The 14,159-nt window shown below is 36.1% G+C and overlaps 1 protein-coding gene across 1 annotated transcript in view; it reads right to left on the bottom strand.

Annotated features, from left to right (window-relative positions):
• Window positions 1-14,159, bottom strand: part of LOC141557871 (T cell receptor alpha chain MC.7.G5-like) — a 563,004-nt gene that overhangs the window by 54,054 nt on the left and 494,791 nt on the right. Inside the window, exon 3 of the mRNA XM_074294214.1 lies at window positions 12,584-12,642. Within this exon, the coding sequence (XP_074150315.1) occupies window positions 12,584-12,642 (59 nt within the window). The remainder of the gene's footprint in view (window positions 1-12,583; window positions 12,643-14,159) is intronic.

The raw sequence follows: 14,159 nt of genomic DNA, 5'->3' as shown, positions 1-14,159 counted from the left end.
GCTTCTTTATATAATCATTAGAAATGCTATGAAAAATCAATATGAATGAGGATTTTTTTTTTAAAGGACCAAATTGAAGCTTAGCATTTTAGGTTCCTTTTGAAATTAGAGCCTTCATTATAGATTCAGCATAGATACTCACGGGTTTTGACCATTAACCTTGTTCCCCCTCCAAATGTTAGTGCGTAGCCCGCATTATTATTCACACAGTGATCATCAGCTCAGTAAAAACCTCCCAGAGGCTGAGCTAAAGTTTCCCCTAAAGATCTTCTGGAAGGAGTGATACTATGCGCTCACAGAGAATATTAAACAATCGTTACAGTAATAACCTGGCACAGAACCCTGGTGTCATTGGGGATATTTTAGGGGTGTTTCTATGCTAGGTAAAAGAAAAATCTCTCTAAAATCACCTAGAGTCATCTTAGGAGGGTGGCTTTTTATATAGACCTTGAAACTAACTATGAAAGCACTTCTTTCATGTTTTGGTCAATTATTCTTCCACCTTGTGACTCCCTTGGAGATTATGGAAATCACAGCCACATCTGGACAAAGTGGAATGACCAGTGGTCAATCTGTCTATGTAGAAATGGCTAGTGAGATTGTTCACACCAGAGGGGACTGGAGGGTCCCCTTCATTGGCTAAAACATCAGAGAAATCAACATAGCACACTCCTCATTGGGGCTCTTGCAGACCCAATGGTTGGGGCTCAAGTCCAGCTAACTGCTGTCCAGCTAACTGAATGTTTAAAAGCATGTCACTATTTTTTGTTCCTAGATAAAGAGATAATTGTAGAAAATGGGCTGACCCAGAGCTCATATACTACTTTGGCTTAAGACCTTTGTCAAATCCTTATGCATAAATATGGTCACTGTTGATGGGAATTTTTAGGATCATAGAATTATAAATATTAAGGAAACTTAGAGACCATATAAGGAAACTGAAATTGAAAAAGTTTACATGATTTGTTCAGGGTCCCATTTTGGTTCTAGGGGTGATTTTTACAGCCTTTTATCCTTTTTCTGAGATAAATTTTTGGGGTTTTACTTTGTGAGTCAACTTAAGTGAAAATCTGGAATCAGAAACCCCATGTCTATGTATTTCTCATTCTATAACATCATCTCCTCCCTCTTTCCAAACTCCTGCCTACTTTCAGGACTAGTACCCGTGCTAGTATAGATATATACTATCTATAGTATAGATAGCTTTAGTATTTTATATTCCCGGAGGAAAACTAAAAGAAATCTAGAGAGATCTGGCAGCCCAAGAAATACCTACTTGGATATACAATCAGTTTTGTTCCTTTTCCAAAGGATACTTTATAGCCATTTCCTGTATTCCCACAACAATTACCCTCTTTACAGAAACTATACTTCACCCATTTCCTTTCTTAGTTTTATAAGCATTTATTAAATTGTATACATTCTAATCTTCTCCATGTAAAACAACAGAAGCAACAAAAAACAAACAACAAATTGATTTCCCATAGAAATAGATAAGGATACATTTAGACTGGGTCTATGTGATATAAATAAATGGAACCCAGTACTGAGACTTTTAAGTCCACCACTATCTGCCAAGCCTGTCTCAGTGGTATGAGAGCAGTGGATCCATTATTTCAAAATCCCTAACACGAGGTGCAGCAACATACAGCCTATTAGGAACAGTTAATTAATGTTTTGGTCCTGTCTTATTAGGCCTCTAAGCCATGGACTCATAAAAATAAATATAGGGAATGAGACAGGAGAAAAGCCATTTTAGGTTCAAGTAATAACAGGAAATTTTTAGTTTTTTTAATTGGATCCAAGAGTAATAATTGATATACATCTATAGAGCACCTATTTGTCTGGGGTGCTGAGCTGGGTGCTTTAGATTTTCTCAGTTAATGCTAATGCCTTCCTTCTGAGATTATCTCCAAATTATCCTGTATAAAAGATTTTTATATAGTTTTCAAGGTCTCTCCCGTATTCTAGAGGACATATTAGATACAGTGAGTTTCTTGAAAGTAGGGACTGTTTTTGGCTTTCTTTATATCCTCAGTCTTTAGCCCGATTCCTGGCACATAATAGGCATCTAATCAATGCTTATTGCCTTGATCTGACTTGATATCAGCTCTTTGGGGGCTCAAAATTCAATTGAAGAAGCAGGATATATTTTAAAAGGTAAATTGCAATATAAGGGAGCAGTGGTTAAGAGCCAAACGAGGAGAAAATAATAACTCATATTTATATAGCACTTTAAGGTTTATGAAGTGAGTTCCTTTTAGTAACTATATGAGATGAATAGAATCCCTGTCTTATATATTGTAGGGACTGAGGCTCTGGGAAGTTAAGGGATTTGCTAGATCAGTGATTAGCTGATAGATTGTGAGAACTGAGGCTCTGGGAAGTTAAGAGATTTGCTGGACCAGTGATTATCTGGTTATCCAAGGCAAGATTGACATCCTTGATCTCTCCTCCCTTCTAGTCTACACTATCCACGCTAAGCTATACTGTCTACTGCAATATAGTTCAGGGAAGTGAATGATTACTGAAGGCTGATGAGGTTTGGGAAGACTTTAAGGAGGAAATGGGTTTGAGCTGAATCTTTAAAAGACACTAGGATTTAGATGACCCCAGAAAGGATATTTCAAGAGAGGAGAAAAGCACGAGTAGTAGTATGAGAGAGAAATGTGTAGGGTATGTTTAGGACACTATGAGTAGATGACTGCATTTGTGTAGGGGAGTAGTGGAAATTTCACAAAAGAAGGCTCTCGAATGCCAGGCTAAGGGAAATTTTCAAAAGATAAGGATTTTTTGGAAGGGAAGGTTAGTATTAGAACAAGAGAGAGATGGAGAGAACAAGACTACATATAAGCTTTAAAAGCTTAAGACTGAACTAAGAGTTTTGGGACATTCTGTAGAAATGAAATAAGAGGGGAAAAAAGAGAAAAAGAGAATAGAATATTTCAGCCATATTCAAAGGAACCCTCAAGATCATTAACTAGTATTTTTTTTCCTTAAAGAGTTAGCACAGCTCTAATGACCAGCGGAGTGTACTCCAGCACTGTGAGTGGTCCCCATCACAGTATGTAACATTTACAAGCTTTCTTCTAGTTAGTTCAAAGAGCAGTCATTTCAGCTTTAATATTTCACAATATGACTGCCCTTCGTGACTCCCTCTCACCTCTCAAGCAGGATTCATTACCTTTTAAAATGAAGTCTGCTTTTTTTTTTTTTTTTTTTAATACTCACATGTTAGCACTGTCACTCGGGTGCCCGACCCAAAAGTGTACTTGTAGTTCCCAGTGCTAGTCACAGTGTTATATTTCTTAACACAAACCAACTCAGGTTTGTGTTAGAACTCCTTGGAGCAGTTCTGTGGCTAAAAATACTACCTTTCAAGAGAAAATCCCACTTTTTACAGAAAAGCTTTCCTGATTAGCCTTAGTTTTAATGCCTTCCCCCAATTATTTCCAGTTTATCCTGCCTGTACCTAGCAGTTTACATGTTGTTTCCCCATCAGATTGTGAGGACAGAGACTGTCTTTTTCCTTTCTTTGTATCACCATCACTTAGCACTATACCTAGTACGATAGTTGGCACTTAATATGTGATTATTGACTACCTGACTAGTTATGGTCAGATAGTAATTGGGCTTCTGCTCAATTTTCTCTGTCCAATTGCTATTCAGCCTCTATAATATTCATTTATCTATATTATATACTCAGTAAATGTCTGATGAACTAAATTATTAATATTGTTCAAATTCCATAATACTTTTTTTTGGGTAGATGTTGTTTTTCTTAAAATTTTGGTGTATAGAAAGACAAGTAACCATGATGTAGGTTAATTGCACATTTGATAGAACTTTGCAAACTACATACCAGGTGGACCTGAAGTCAAGAAGACTCAGTTTCCTGAGTTCAAATCTGCTCTCAGACACTTTCTAGCTATGTGAACCTGGGCAAGTCACTTAACTCTGTTTACCTCAGTTTTCTCATCTATAGAATGAACTGCAGAAGGAAATAGCAAACCACTCCAATATCTTGGTCAAGAAAACCCTAAATGGAGTCACAGAATCAGACAGAATTGAAAAAAAAAATAACTGAATACCACAACAAGAACACATTCTCTCAAAAAATATTATCTGAAAGTAATCCCTTTTTGCTTTTTGCTTTCTCAACTAGCTTAGGAACCACAGAAGAAAGCAAGTCTTATTATTTTATATAACTCTCTTTTTTTAACCAAAAATGACTGTTGAGAATTTGATAATTTAACTTATTTACTAGTCTTAGCTCTTATTAACTTTTTTATTTCTGAAAAATCAAATCCATTTTAAAGATCATGATTTGCCACTATCTTTAGACTATTTTAATGACCATGTGGCAGATTCTAAAGGTAATTTCCAGAGAAACTTTCCAAAGCGGTTTTGAACAACTGCAACATGAAAAGGGAGAATTTTTGAAGGAAACACTATTCATATGGATGTAAAAGTCCCAAAATATTTGTTGAGAAAAAAAAGCCATATTACCACATAGCCACATTACAAGCACAGGGGATATGGCAAAAAGGAGACCCAATTCCTGTCATAAGGTGGGATAGCTGACTTCCAGGACTGTGTTTGAAAGGCTGTAATCTGGGATAGTGATTAGATTGATAGGATCATGAATCTAGAATTGGAGGAGACTTCAGAAACCATCTAGTCTAAACCTTCAATTTACAGATGTGGAGACTGAGGCCCAGGGAAGAAAAAAGTCATACCTAGGGCCACACTAGGCAAGAACTAGAAGACCTGAACCTAGATCCTGATATTAGTGTTATAGTCTTTCTACCGCACCACAGCAGGTTGTTTGTCATGATTCCAAAGGGCAGAACTAAGATCAATGAGTAGATTTTAACTTGATTAAGATAGTTTTTGGTAGTTCAGACTACCCAAAAGTAGAAAGTAAGATGGCGAGTTCTCCATATATTTTCAGATTCAAGTAGAGGCTAGATGAGGTCCAACTCATTTGGGGAACTATTTGGGGAACATTCCAACATTGTTTAAAACTTGATCCCTTCCAGTTCTGATTCTCTGATTATTGGAAGAATACAGCTAAACTGTGAGACATCTGCTATTTTCTTGCTAATGATATGCTGATGAAGAATGTATCATATTCCCTCTAGTTCATACAAAAATAAATATTCTGATCTTGACTAATGCAGAAAGAGTCATGACATTCTCCACTTTCAGTGTCTCCCTTCTTGACTGGCTCATACCTTAAAACATTTTCCATTTTTAACAAATTTATTATTCTTGCTCTTAGACAGAACAAAGATATACTTTAGCCTTCACAACTCTAGCTTACTTTTCTTCTTCCCATAGGATTGGCTAACTTAGTTTAAGGACTGGAACCTATATGGGGAAAAATTGTCTTTTCTTCCAGTCAAATATTAGGGAGTTTATCTTTCTATGAGAATCAAACTTACTTGGTATTACAATGAGCTTTGTTCCACCACCAAAAGAGAGCTTATTTCCTCCAAAGTCACACAGTTTTTGGACCCATTACATAAAGCACTGTCTCTGGGAGGGAATTTCTATATGGGGAATATAATTGATAATTAACTTTGACCCCCTCTTTTTTGGCAAGGAAATTGTGGTAACTTGTCCAGAATCACACAACTTTTAAGTGTGGCTGAGGCTGAATTTGAACTCAGATCATCCTGATTTCAGAGCCATATATCCATATGCTTCCTAGCTGACCCAACTTTGCCTCTTAGCATATTTTTAACTTTTCAAATCTGTTACATACTTTTGAAAGGGAACTGTGCTAGGAGTTAGGAAATTTGGATTTTAATCCTGACTATCATTAACTGGCTATGTGACCTTCTAGAAGATAGTTCTTCTCTCTGAGATTAAGTTTTCTTATCTGTAAAGTGAATTGCCTTTACTAGATAATCTCAGTTTTCTTCTGGATCTAAAACAAAACCAAATATCCACGATTCCAAAGAAGCCCAAATGAACCATATTTATTCTTTTTTAAAAGACATTTCCTTATAAGTCATGCTTCTCTGGGAGCACTTTAGGTTTTTCTCACTCTCTTTCCATTGGTTTACTGTATACGTTTCATAAAGCTTTTCTTTCCTTAAACTATAATGTGTATCTTATACTGAACAATAAATTATACAATTACATTAAAAAGAAAACTCAGGGCAGGAAAGCTTTCTATTGATAATTTATGATTAGCTATAGCTAATGGTTTGAGAGTATTGCCTGGCACATAGTAAGCAGTTAATAAATGCCCTATCTTTCCATCCATTTATAAGGTTAAATGACTTGCCCATGGTAGTTAGACAATAAGGCTTCAAAATCAAAGGCTTGATACTAAATCTAAGGCTTCTTGATTTTGAGTCTGACTCTCTTTTTGCTATGTGATGTTGCCTCTCAAATATTAGTACAGTTTATTAGAATGCCCTAGACCTGATCACCCAGCTCAGCCACCAAGGAGCCATAATTTCATATCTTGTTCACACGTCTGAAAGAGTGAACAACTACCTGATAAACGAAGCAATTAAACTTCATCTGTGTTTCAACAGATCCCATTGGATTTCTTTCCAGAAAGGATAATTAAGTAAACAAGAGTACTCACTGGGTATGATAGTCAGAGAAGTGCCTTTGCCAAAGGTAAGGGTATTTGAGGCTCTTCTCTCCCCACAGTGTGACCCCTTTTAACAAAAAGCTCCCCCCAGAGTCTGAATAATACCTCCCAGTTATTCCATACCTATTAATTATTTCTCTTATGAGGAAGCCAGGTATATGATCAACAGCTAACCTGGTGCTAATATTTTCCTTTGTTTCCAAATTAAACACTTATTACATTCTACTATGGGCAAGAGACTTTATTAAACATGGGAGACATGGAAACAAAAGCAAAAATCAATCCCTGCCTTCAAATAGTTTATATTTAATAGAAAGGGATACAATACATAAAGAAATAAGCATATACAAAACAATTTGAAGTGGGAAAAAGCATTAACATCTCATATGAGAGAGACATTCTACACAGATCTTATAGAACAATAGTGATAAAAAATCCAAGTGTTTCTGGGGGGTAAAAGGAATTCTCCAGGGTTTCCATATCCCTTCTTCATAATGATTGTTGAGGAAATCCCTTATTTACCTAGGTGAGGTGGGGGAATCATTCACAAGAAGTCACTGAAGGGGAAGGGCCCTTATTTTGCCTTATAAATCCCAATGACCTCCTAATGACTAGTAAAGGGGCATGCTAAGGTCAGGACTATGTAACAGAAGTGGTTTGATAATTTTTCTACTATTTAGGGCTAGAGAAACTTGATTATTTCTATTATAACTAGCTATAAACATTCTATAGATCCCCCACACTTACTTGGCATTATAGATAGTTTGGTGCCAGGTCCAAAAATGAGCTTTTCGTTTCCTCCATAATTCACACAGCCATACAGGTCCTTACAATATCAGCTGGGTTGAGTTATAGAAAGAGAGAGTAGGTACATCCCCTCTAGTGGAAGTCTTGACACATTGCTCCTCTGACTCCTCTTTATAATATTAACTCATTTAGGGATCCAGTAATTTAAATCTGCCAAGGACCTTGGAGATCACCTGGTTCAGACTCTTCATTTTGCAGATGAAGAAAATGAGGATCAGAAAGAGTCTTTATTATGAATATAATAATAGATTTTTATTGATTATTCATATTCCCCTGTCCTTCCATGGGACCTATCACTTCCCAGAGACACAAAGGTCTTTGAAGCAAGTCTAGAATTAAAAAAAAATCCACAGTAGAACTTACATACACTGTCCTACACTTATGGATACTGAACTCTACAAAGGAGCAGAAGAAGAAAAGCACAGAGATTATTAAAAATCAATGGCTTACATTTATATGGTACTTTAAGTTTATACAAAGTTCTTTTCTTACAACAGTCCTGTGATACGGACAGAACAAATATTGATTCCAGTTTATAGAGGAAAAAATTGAGGTTCAGAGAAGTTAAGGACTCTGCTAATAAGTCTTAGAAGTGGGATTTGATTCTATGGTTCTAGGCTCTCCATCTAGAGCATCTTCTTCATGACTATTCTTTAAGATGATAACCCAACAGTTAGTGTCTTTTTAAAAATATATATGTATTTCTAGATTTATTTATTTATTCTTGTAAAGGACTATCTTTTTCTTATTTTTAAGCTAGTATCTTTATTTTGATAAAGAAATGGGCTAACTTGTACTAATTCCCTAAATTGTGAAGGCCACTCTCAGTGAATAAAGTTTTATTAGAACAACCCAAGTCTGAACTCTGCTTATCTGATAGCAAGGGCCGCACCCATCAGGCAGGAGGTGTCAAGTCATTGGGTTTCCTGGCTTTCCTAAGGATCAGTTATGCCCTAGTTGCTTTATGAATGGTTATTTAGGGGTTCTACTTAGCTGTCCACCTTTACTTTCCATGTCACTCTAACTGGAATGGAGAGTCTACTGTAAAATCATCATTAACAACTATTTTCTTTAAAGAATGAAAAACTTTATCTTATCTAGATTGATTGTTTAGTATCAGGACCTTTGACTTCTAAGATACCATATTTAATGGAAATAGTTTTTTATAAAGTTATCTACCATTAGCTTAATGCGTTCCTTGAGTCCGAGCTAGTGCCTGACCCCAAAGGACTCTGCTTTTGAGTGAGGTCCAAATAGGCTCCTTGGTTTTCAGGTATTGTGTGGTTCAGGGAGAGTCCAGGAGATTAAAAAAAAACCCTACTACTTTCCAAGAAATACACTCTCATTTAATTAAGAAAAAGCCCAGGAGCCCCAGCATCCTTTCCTCCCTCTAATTCAGTCTAGTTTCTGATATTTTCTGACCTTGAGCATTTCAGGGGCCATACTTACTTGCTTTTACTACCAATCTTGTTCCTGCTCCAAAGAATAGCATATTGTAGTTCTGGTCACAGTAGTACGTCTCATAGCAAAAACTGTCCTGGCTTCCCCAGGAAGCTCTGCAGAGTCACTACCACTCTAGGGAGCAGGGAGACCTGTCAAGCATCTTGAAAAATGATCCTTCCCATCCTGCTCTGCCTCGAGGGGACAGGGCTCTCTCATTTATGGAGTTAAGTGGTCACCTGGTAGCCAGTGGAGCAAAACTGACAAGGAATCCAAACGAGGCTCCCCAGAGACACAAAGGTCTCTGAAGCAGGTCTAGAATCCAATTGCTAAGGATAAATAGCTACACCAAGGCTTAGAGTAGGACTAATTTAATTTGACACAGAAATAGAAACACTATTTCCCTTGGGAATACTGGATGGGAGGTGCTGTTATATGATATCAGAATAGAGAGTGTAGAGATGGAAGGAACCTTATTCTAGGCCCTTCATTTTTAGGTGAAAGAATAGAATTTGAGAGATGAAATCACTTGCTTAAGGTCACCCAGCTAAGTAGTAGGGCTAAGATTTGAATCTAGGTCCTTTTACTGCAAATGTGCTGTTTTTCCCCCCTATTGTCCCCACTTTTTCTGGAGCATATAATAGATGTTTTTGCTATTGGTGCAAAACAGCCATCTATGCATGTACATGTTTCATATTTCTTGAATAAGGTAATGTGTTAAAGTTTTTTTTGTTTGTTTTTGTTTTTGGTGGGGGTAAAGGTTGAGAGTGATGGCCAGGATAAGCTAGTCCTGTTCTTAGTGATTCTGAGAGCCTTTTTTTTTCTTTTTTTTTTTTTTTTTTTACTCCCTGGTAAAATGTAAAAAGTAAAAATAAATGATTGCCCTCACTATTTCAAGAAAAAGCTATGAACACAATCACAATTCAAATTTATTTAAACTTAATGTTTGCAAAATTCTTTGCTCACAATCACCCCATAATTTATGAAGTAGAAGCAATATCATGTGTTCATTGTACAGATGAGGAAACTGAAGTTGCATATTTGGTCAAGATTATATAGTTAATGATAGTAATAATAATAGTTATAGTTAACAGTTGTACAGCTCTTTAAGATTTGAAAAAAATACTTTCTTATGTCATATGATCCTCACAACAACCTTGTGAAGTAGGTGTTGTTATTATCTTCATTTTATAAATAAAGAAACTGAGACAGAGGTTAAATGGCCCAGCATCACACAGTCACTAAATGTTTAGGGTGTGATTTGAACTCAGAACTTACTGACTCCAAATCTCGAATTCTCATCCACTGTACAACCTACTTATCATTAGCAGCTAGTAAATACAGAGCAGAGACTTGAATCCAGATTTCCCAATTGCTGATCCTTTTTCACTATGTAATGCTACCTCCTACATTGAGTCAGGTCCTTCAGAGTTCCCATAAAACAACTATTAGAAGATATTAATTTCTAAATCACCCAGTTCTCTCCCATTCATCCATTTCATGGCCCGAAAGGGTCCCAGGATTGTTATAGTTTTCCATTCTCTAATTAAGAGACATAGTGTATATCAGGGTTCTCTGTACGTACACTGAGTTTGTGAGAGAAATTCTATTGCCCAGAGTTAGTGTCCTGATGATAAATCAACCCAGAGGATACACATATAATTACCAAGACCCAAGAATTCTATAGAGAGAGTGAAGGATTGTATTCACAGGTGGAAGTGAAACCTGATAGGAATTCTCAGTCTAATAGTTATTCTAAAATCACTTTCCAAAGGAAGGATAGAAAGGAGAAGAAAACTCTGTATTCTATTAGGTTTTCCTACTTAGCTGCATATTTGCTATTTAAAAAAAGAATACACACTATCATTAAATGACTTACACACAGTAGGCGTTTAATAAATCTTACTGAATTAAATGATTATTCTTATTACCTACCAGGATTTACTCTGAGTTTGGTTCCGGCCCCAAAGTATAGTCTATTGCCAGTTCCAGTAATACACTATGATAAACTCAATAACAAAAACTTCAGGTTGGGTTTTCATTTCATTCTTACTCTTCATCTCTAGGGGCATTCAGGTATGTCAAAAAGAACACCAGAATGAAGGTCCCATTAAGAATCATTCATTTATGGGTTTATTGCTTAATATTTCTAAGCCTCAGTTTACTCCATTGCAAAATGGAGAAAAAGAATATCCTATCTATCTCACAGAGAGTCCATTTGAAAGTGATTTGGAGGTTCTCCCAAAAAGTAGGGGACCTGGAAAGAGGAAAGGTTTGAATTAAATTTCTCCCTTGGATCTTTACTATGTGACTCTGTGCAAGTCATTTAGCCTCTCTGGACCTGTTTCCCCATTTGTAAAATAGAGTTAATAAACTAGTTTATTGTGAGGATTAAATGATATAATATTTGCAAATCTTGATTTAAAACCTTTAAACCATTGTTAATCTTAAAGGCTTATTAGCACTACTATTATTGCTACTTTCACTTGTGTAGTTTTATGCTAAATGGCCTTGGGTGACTAGGATTCAATGGAGGCATCATCTTATCTCATTGATTTTAGGTTTTTAAAACTGACTGAGAAGAACAAAAGAAGACCAAAACAAAGAAATGCAACCAATTGCTATGGAAGTCATATCCTATTCTAGCCCAGATCTGATAATGGAGTTGTGGCTGGTCAAGTGACCCATAAAACAGTTCTACATTTTTTGGCTGATGCCAGAATTCCTAATTTAATTTTTGGACAACTCATGAGAGCCGCAGGAATTTTGAAGAGCTTCTCCAAAGAGCTCTCATATTATTTCTTTTGCTTAAAGTTATTAGGCAATTCAAAGGATCTACAGATTTACAGAAGGAAAGGTGGAAAATCAGGATGAAGCGATAGGAGATCTCATTTAGTGTCTCTTGGAGTAAAAACATTGAAAGAACTCTATGTTCATGAGTTTGTCACTGAGTACTGCATTCACACACTGATAAACTCCAAAAACTCTTTTAAGGAGCTCTATGTGTAAATGTGAGTCCAAAAATCCACCTAGTACCTGTGTTCTGATGACCATTTACAAATCTCTCACTGTGAAACAGTGAAACAGTAGTAAAGGGAAAGAGGCCTGAGATAAAGACTGAGGAGTGTGGTCCAGTGGAGAGAACACTATCTTTGTATTAAGAGGACCCTACATCTTATACTTATGAGCAAGGCATCTTCGGCCAAGTCACTTACCTAGAACTTAGAAGAAGTGAACTAGCCAGTCTCTAAAATTCCAGCATCTATAATTCTATGACATGACCTCAAAAATCTTGCAACCCCTTTGACATTTGGGGAGACATTCAAATTACTCATCTGTATAATAACTAAAGTTCTCTAGGGTCTCATCCATCTCTAAATCCTCTGATTTTGTGAGATGAATTGGATCAGGACTCCCATCAATTAGTATTTAAAAGGCCAAAGAAACAACCCCATCACCATAATTTGTGAAATATAGCTCTGAGGAATTAGCTCAGATGATAGAGCACTCAATTAGTTTATGAGAGGTAATGTCTGGTTGCCTTCATTTTCCATTTTTTATGGGACTTTACATGGTTGTTGCTGAATAAATGTCTTCTTGAAATAAATGAATGGGGGACTCTTAGGGAATCAAATATTAAGCTAAAGAAAACAAATTTAGGAAGAGTTGTTATTTATAGTAAGAAAAAATATAAAGATTTTAAATTCCTTTTAGACTTACTTGGTAGGACAGTTAGAGATGTCCCACTTCCAAAAATGAGCTTGTCAGAAACACCAGTCCTCACAGTCAGTAGTAGCTTTACAAAAATGTGGTATTGATAGTTACCTCTAGTCTATGTCTTCAGAACTTAAGAACTTTTTATTCTGAGCTTATAAAACATCCTAGAGTCCCACAATATGTTTAAGTAGTCTCCTAATCAAAGAGTTTTAGGATAAAACAATGATTAATCATAAGATAATGCTTCCATTTTGTAACTTTCTTCTTGAATATCAGGAATCAGACCTTTCAAAGAACTCAAGAAAGACAAAACCCAATTCTCAAATTCAAATTCCATTTCAAAATTGTTAAGCAAAAGCAATTGTCAGGTAGAATTAAGTCTTAAAAAAATACCAGGGTCATTCCTGCTACTTCTTAATCTGATGAAAATTTTAGTGGCATTACTAATTTTTTTTCTGTAGAAGTCAAATTTGAAAGATTTCTTTGGTTCTGTAATAAAATCTCGAGTTGGAATTTGGTGTTTTGCAATGTCTCATACTTACAGAGTCTGACCCTCAAAAGGGTTCCAGAGATAACTTTGTTTTCTTTTTTACACAATGACAAAGTCCTCTATGAAAACAGCCTGAGGGACCCCAATTAAAATTTTAAAACAACACAGATCTTAAAAAATGTATACATCATCTCATCTTGCTTATTAGAACTGGCTGATATTTTGCTAAGAAGTACAAGACACAATGATTGTGGAAACATTTAGAAGCCAAGATGGAAAAAGACCAGTTGTATAACTAACCTCTAATGATTATGGAAGGATTTGACTCATAGCATATTTTCTTCCTTGGCTAGAAGAGATTTCACAACTCTTTAGTGGCAAAGTATCCCCAAAGTTTGATATGTCCTTCCTTTTAGGAAGTGCTTGCAGATTTCTAGCCAGAGAGCTTCATCCAAGTGCCCCCAATCATATTTTTTTAAAAGATGACTTCTTTCAACTTTCAGGTCCTGAAAGAAGGTATTTGCTTTTTCTCATCATCTGTTTTTAACCCATGGGAAACATAAATCCTGCTTAGACTGCTAGAAATATCCCCTGGAAAAATAAGCTTGAAATAGATCACTTCCAAATAAGTTACATATATTTTGTCCCTGTGACTATTAATTTGAAATCACTCTTTTTTATAAACTTCTTTGCATGCTGTGAATGCACTTCTTACCTTGAAATGCTTACAACAGCATGCAGAAACGTGACATTTTCCTTGCTTATGCTAAGTTTGCATCCAGACATTGTTCCCTGAAGAACACTGATGATTTTGGATCCTACTATGGGAAAAAAAGCCTGGGCATCCTTTAGTTTCCTGGCCCCACAGCTCTGCCCTGCCACTGATTTACCACATAATCAAGGGCATGTTTCTGGCATACATTTTCCCCATTTATAATCTAGGGAGAGAAATACTTTCTTCTCTGATGATTTACCCAGAGAGAGGGAAAATACCCTCTAACACCTAAAACTGCTTTGTTTAGTTTCTCTGAAAGATGCCTTCTGGTAAGAACATCACATTACCCCTTCCTGTTAAGAGATTTCAATCAT

This window comes from Sminthopsis crassicaudata, chromosome 2 (assembly GCF_048593235.1).
Source record: "Sminthopsis crassicaudata isolate SCR6 chromosome 2, ASM4859323v1, whole genome shotgun sequence".
Classification (NCBI taxonomy): domain Eukaryota; kingdom Metazoa; phylum Chordata; class Mammalia; order Dasyuromorphia; family Dasyuridae; genus Sminthopsis; species Sminthopsis crassicaudata.
This window is presented reverse-complemented; position numbering and strand designations above follow the sequence as displayed.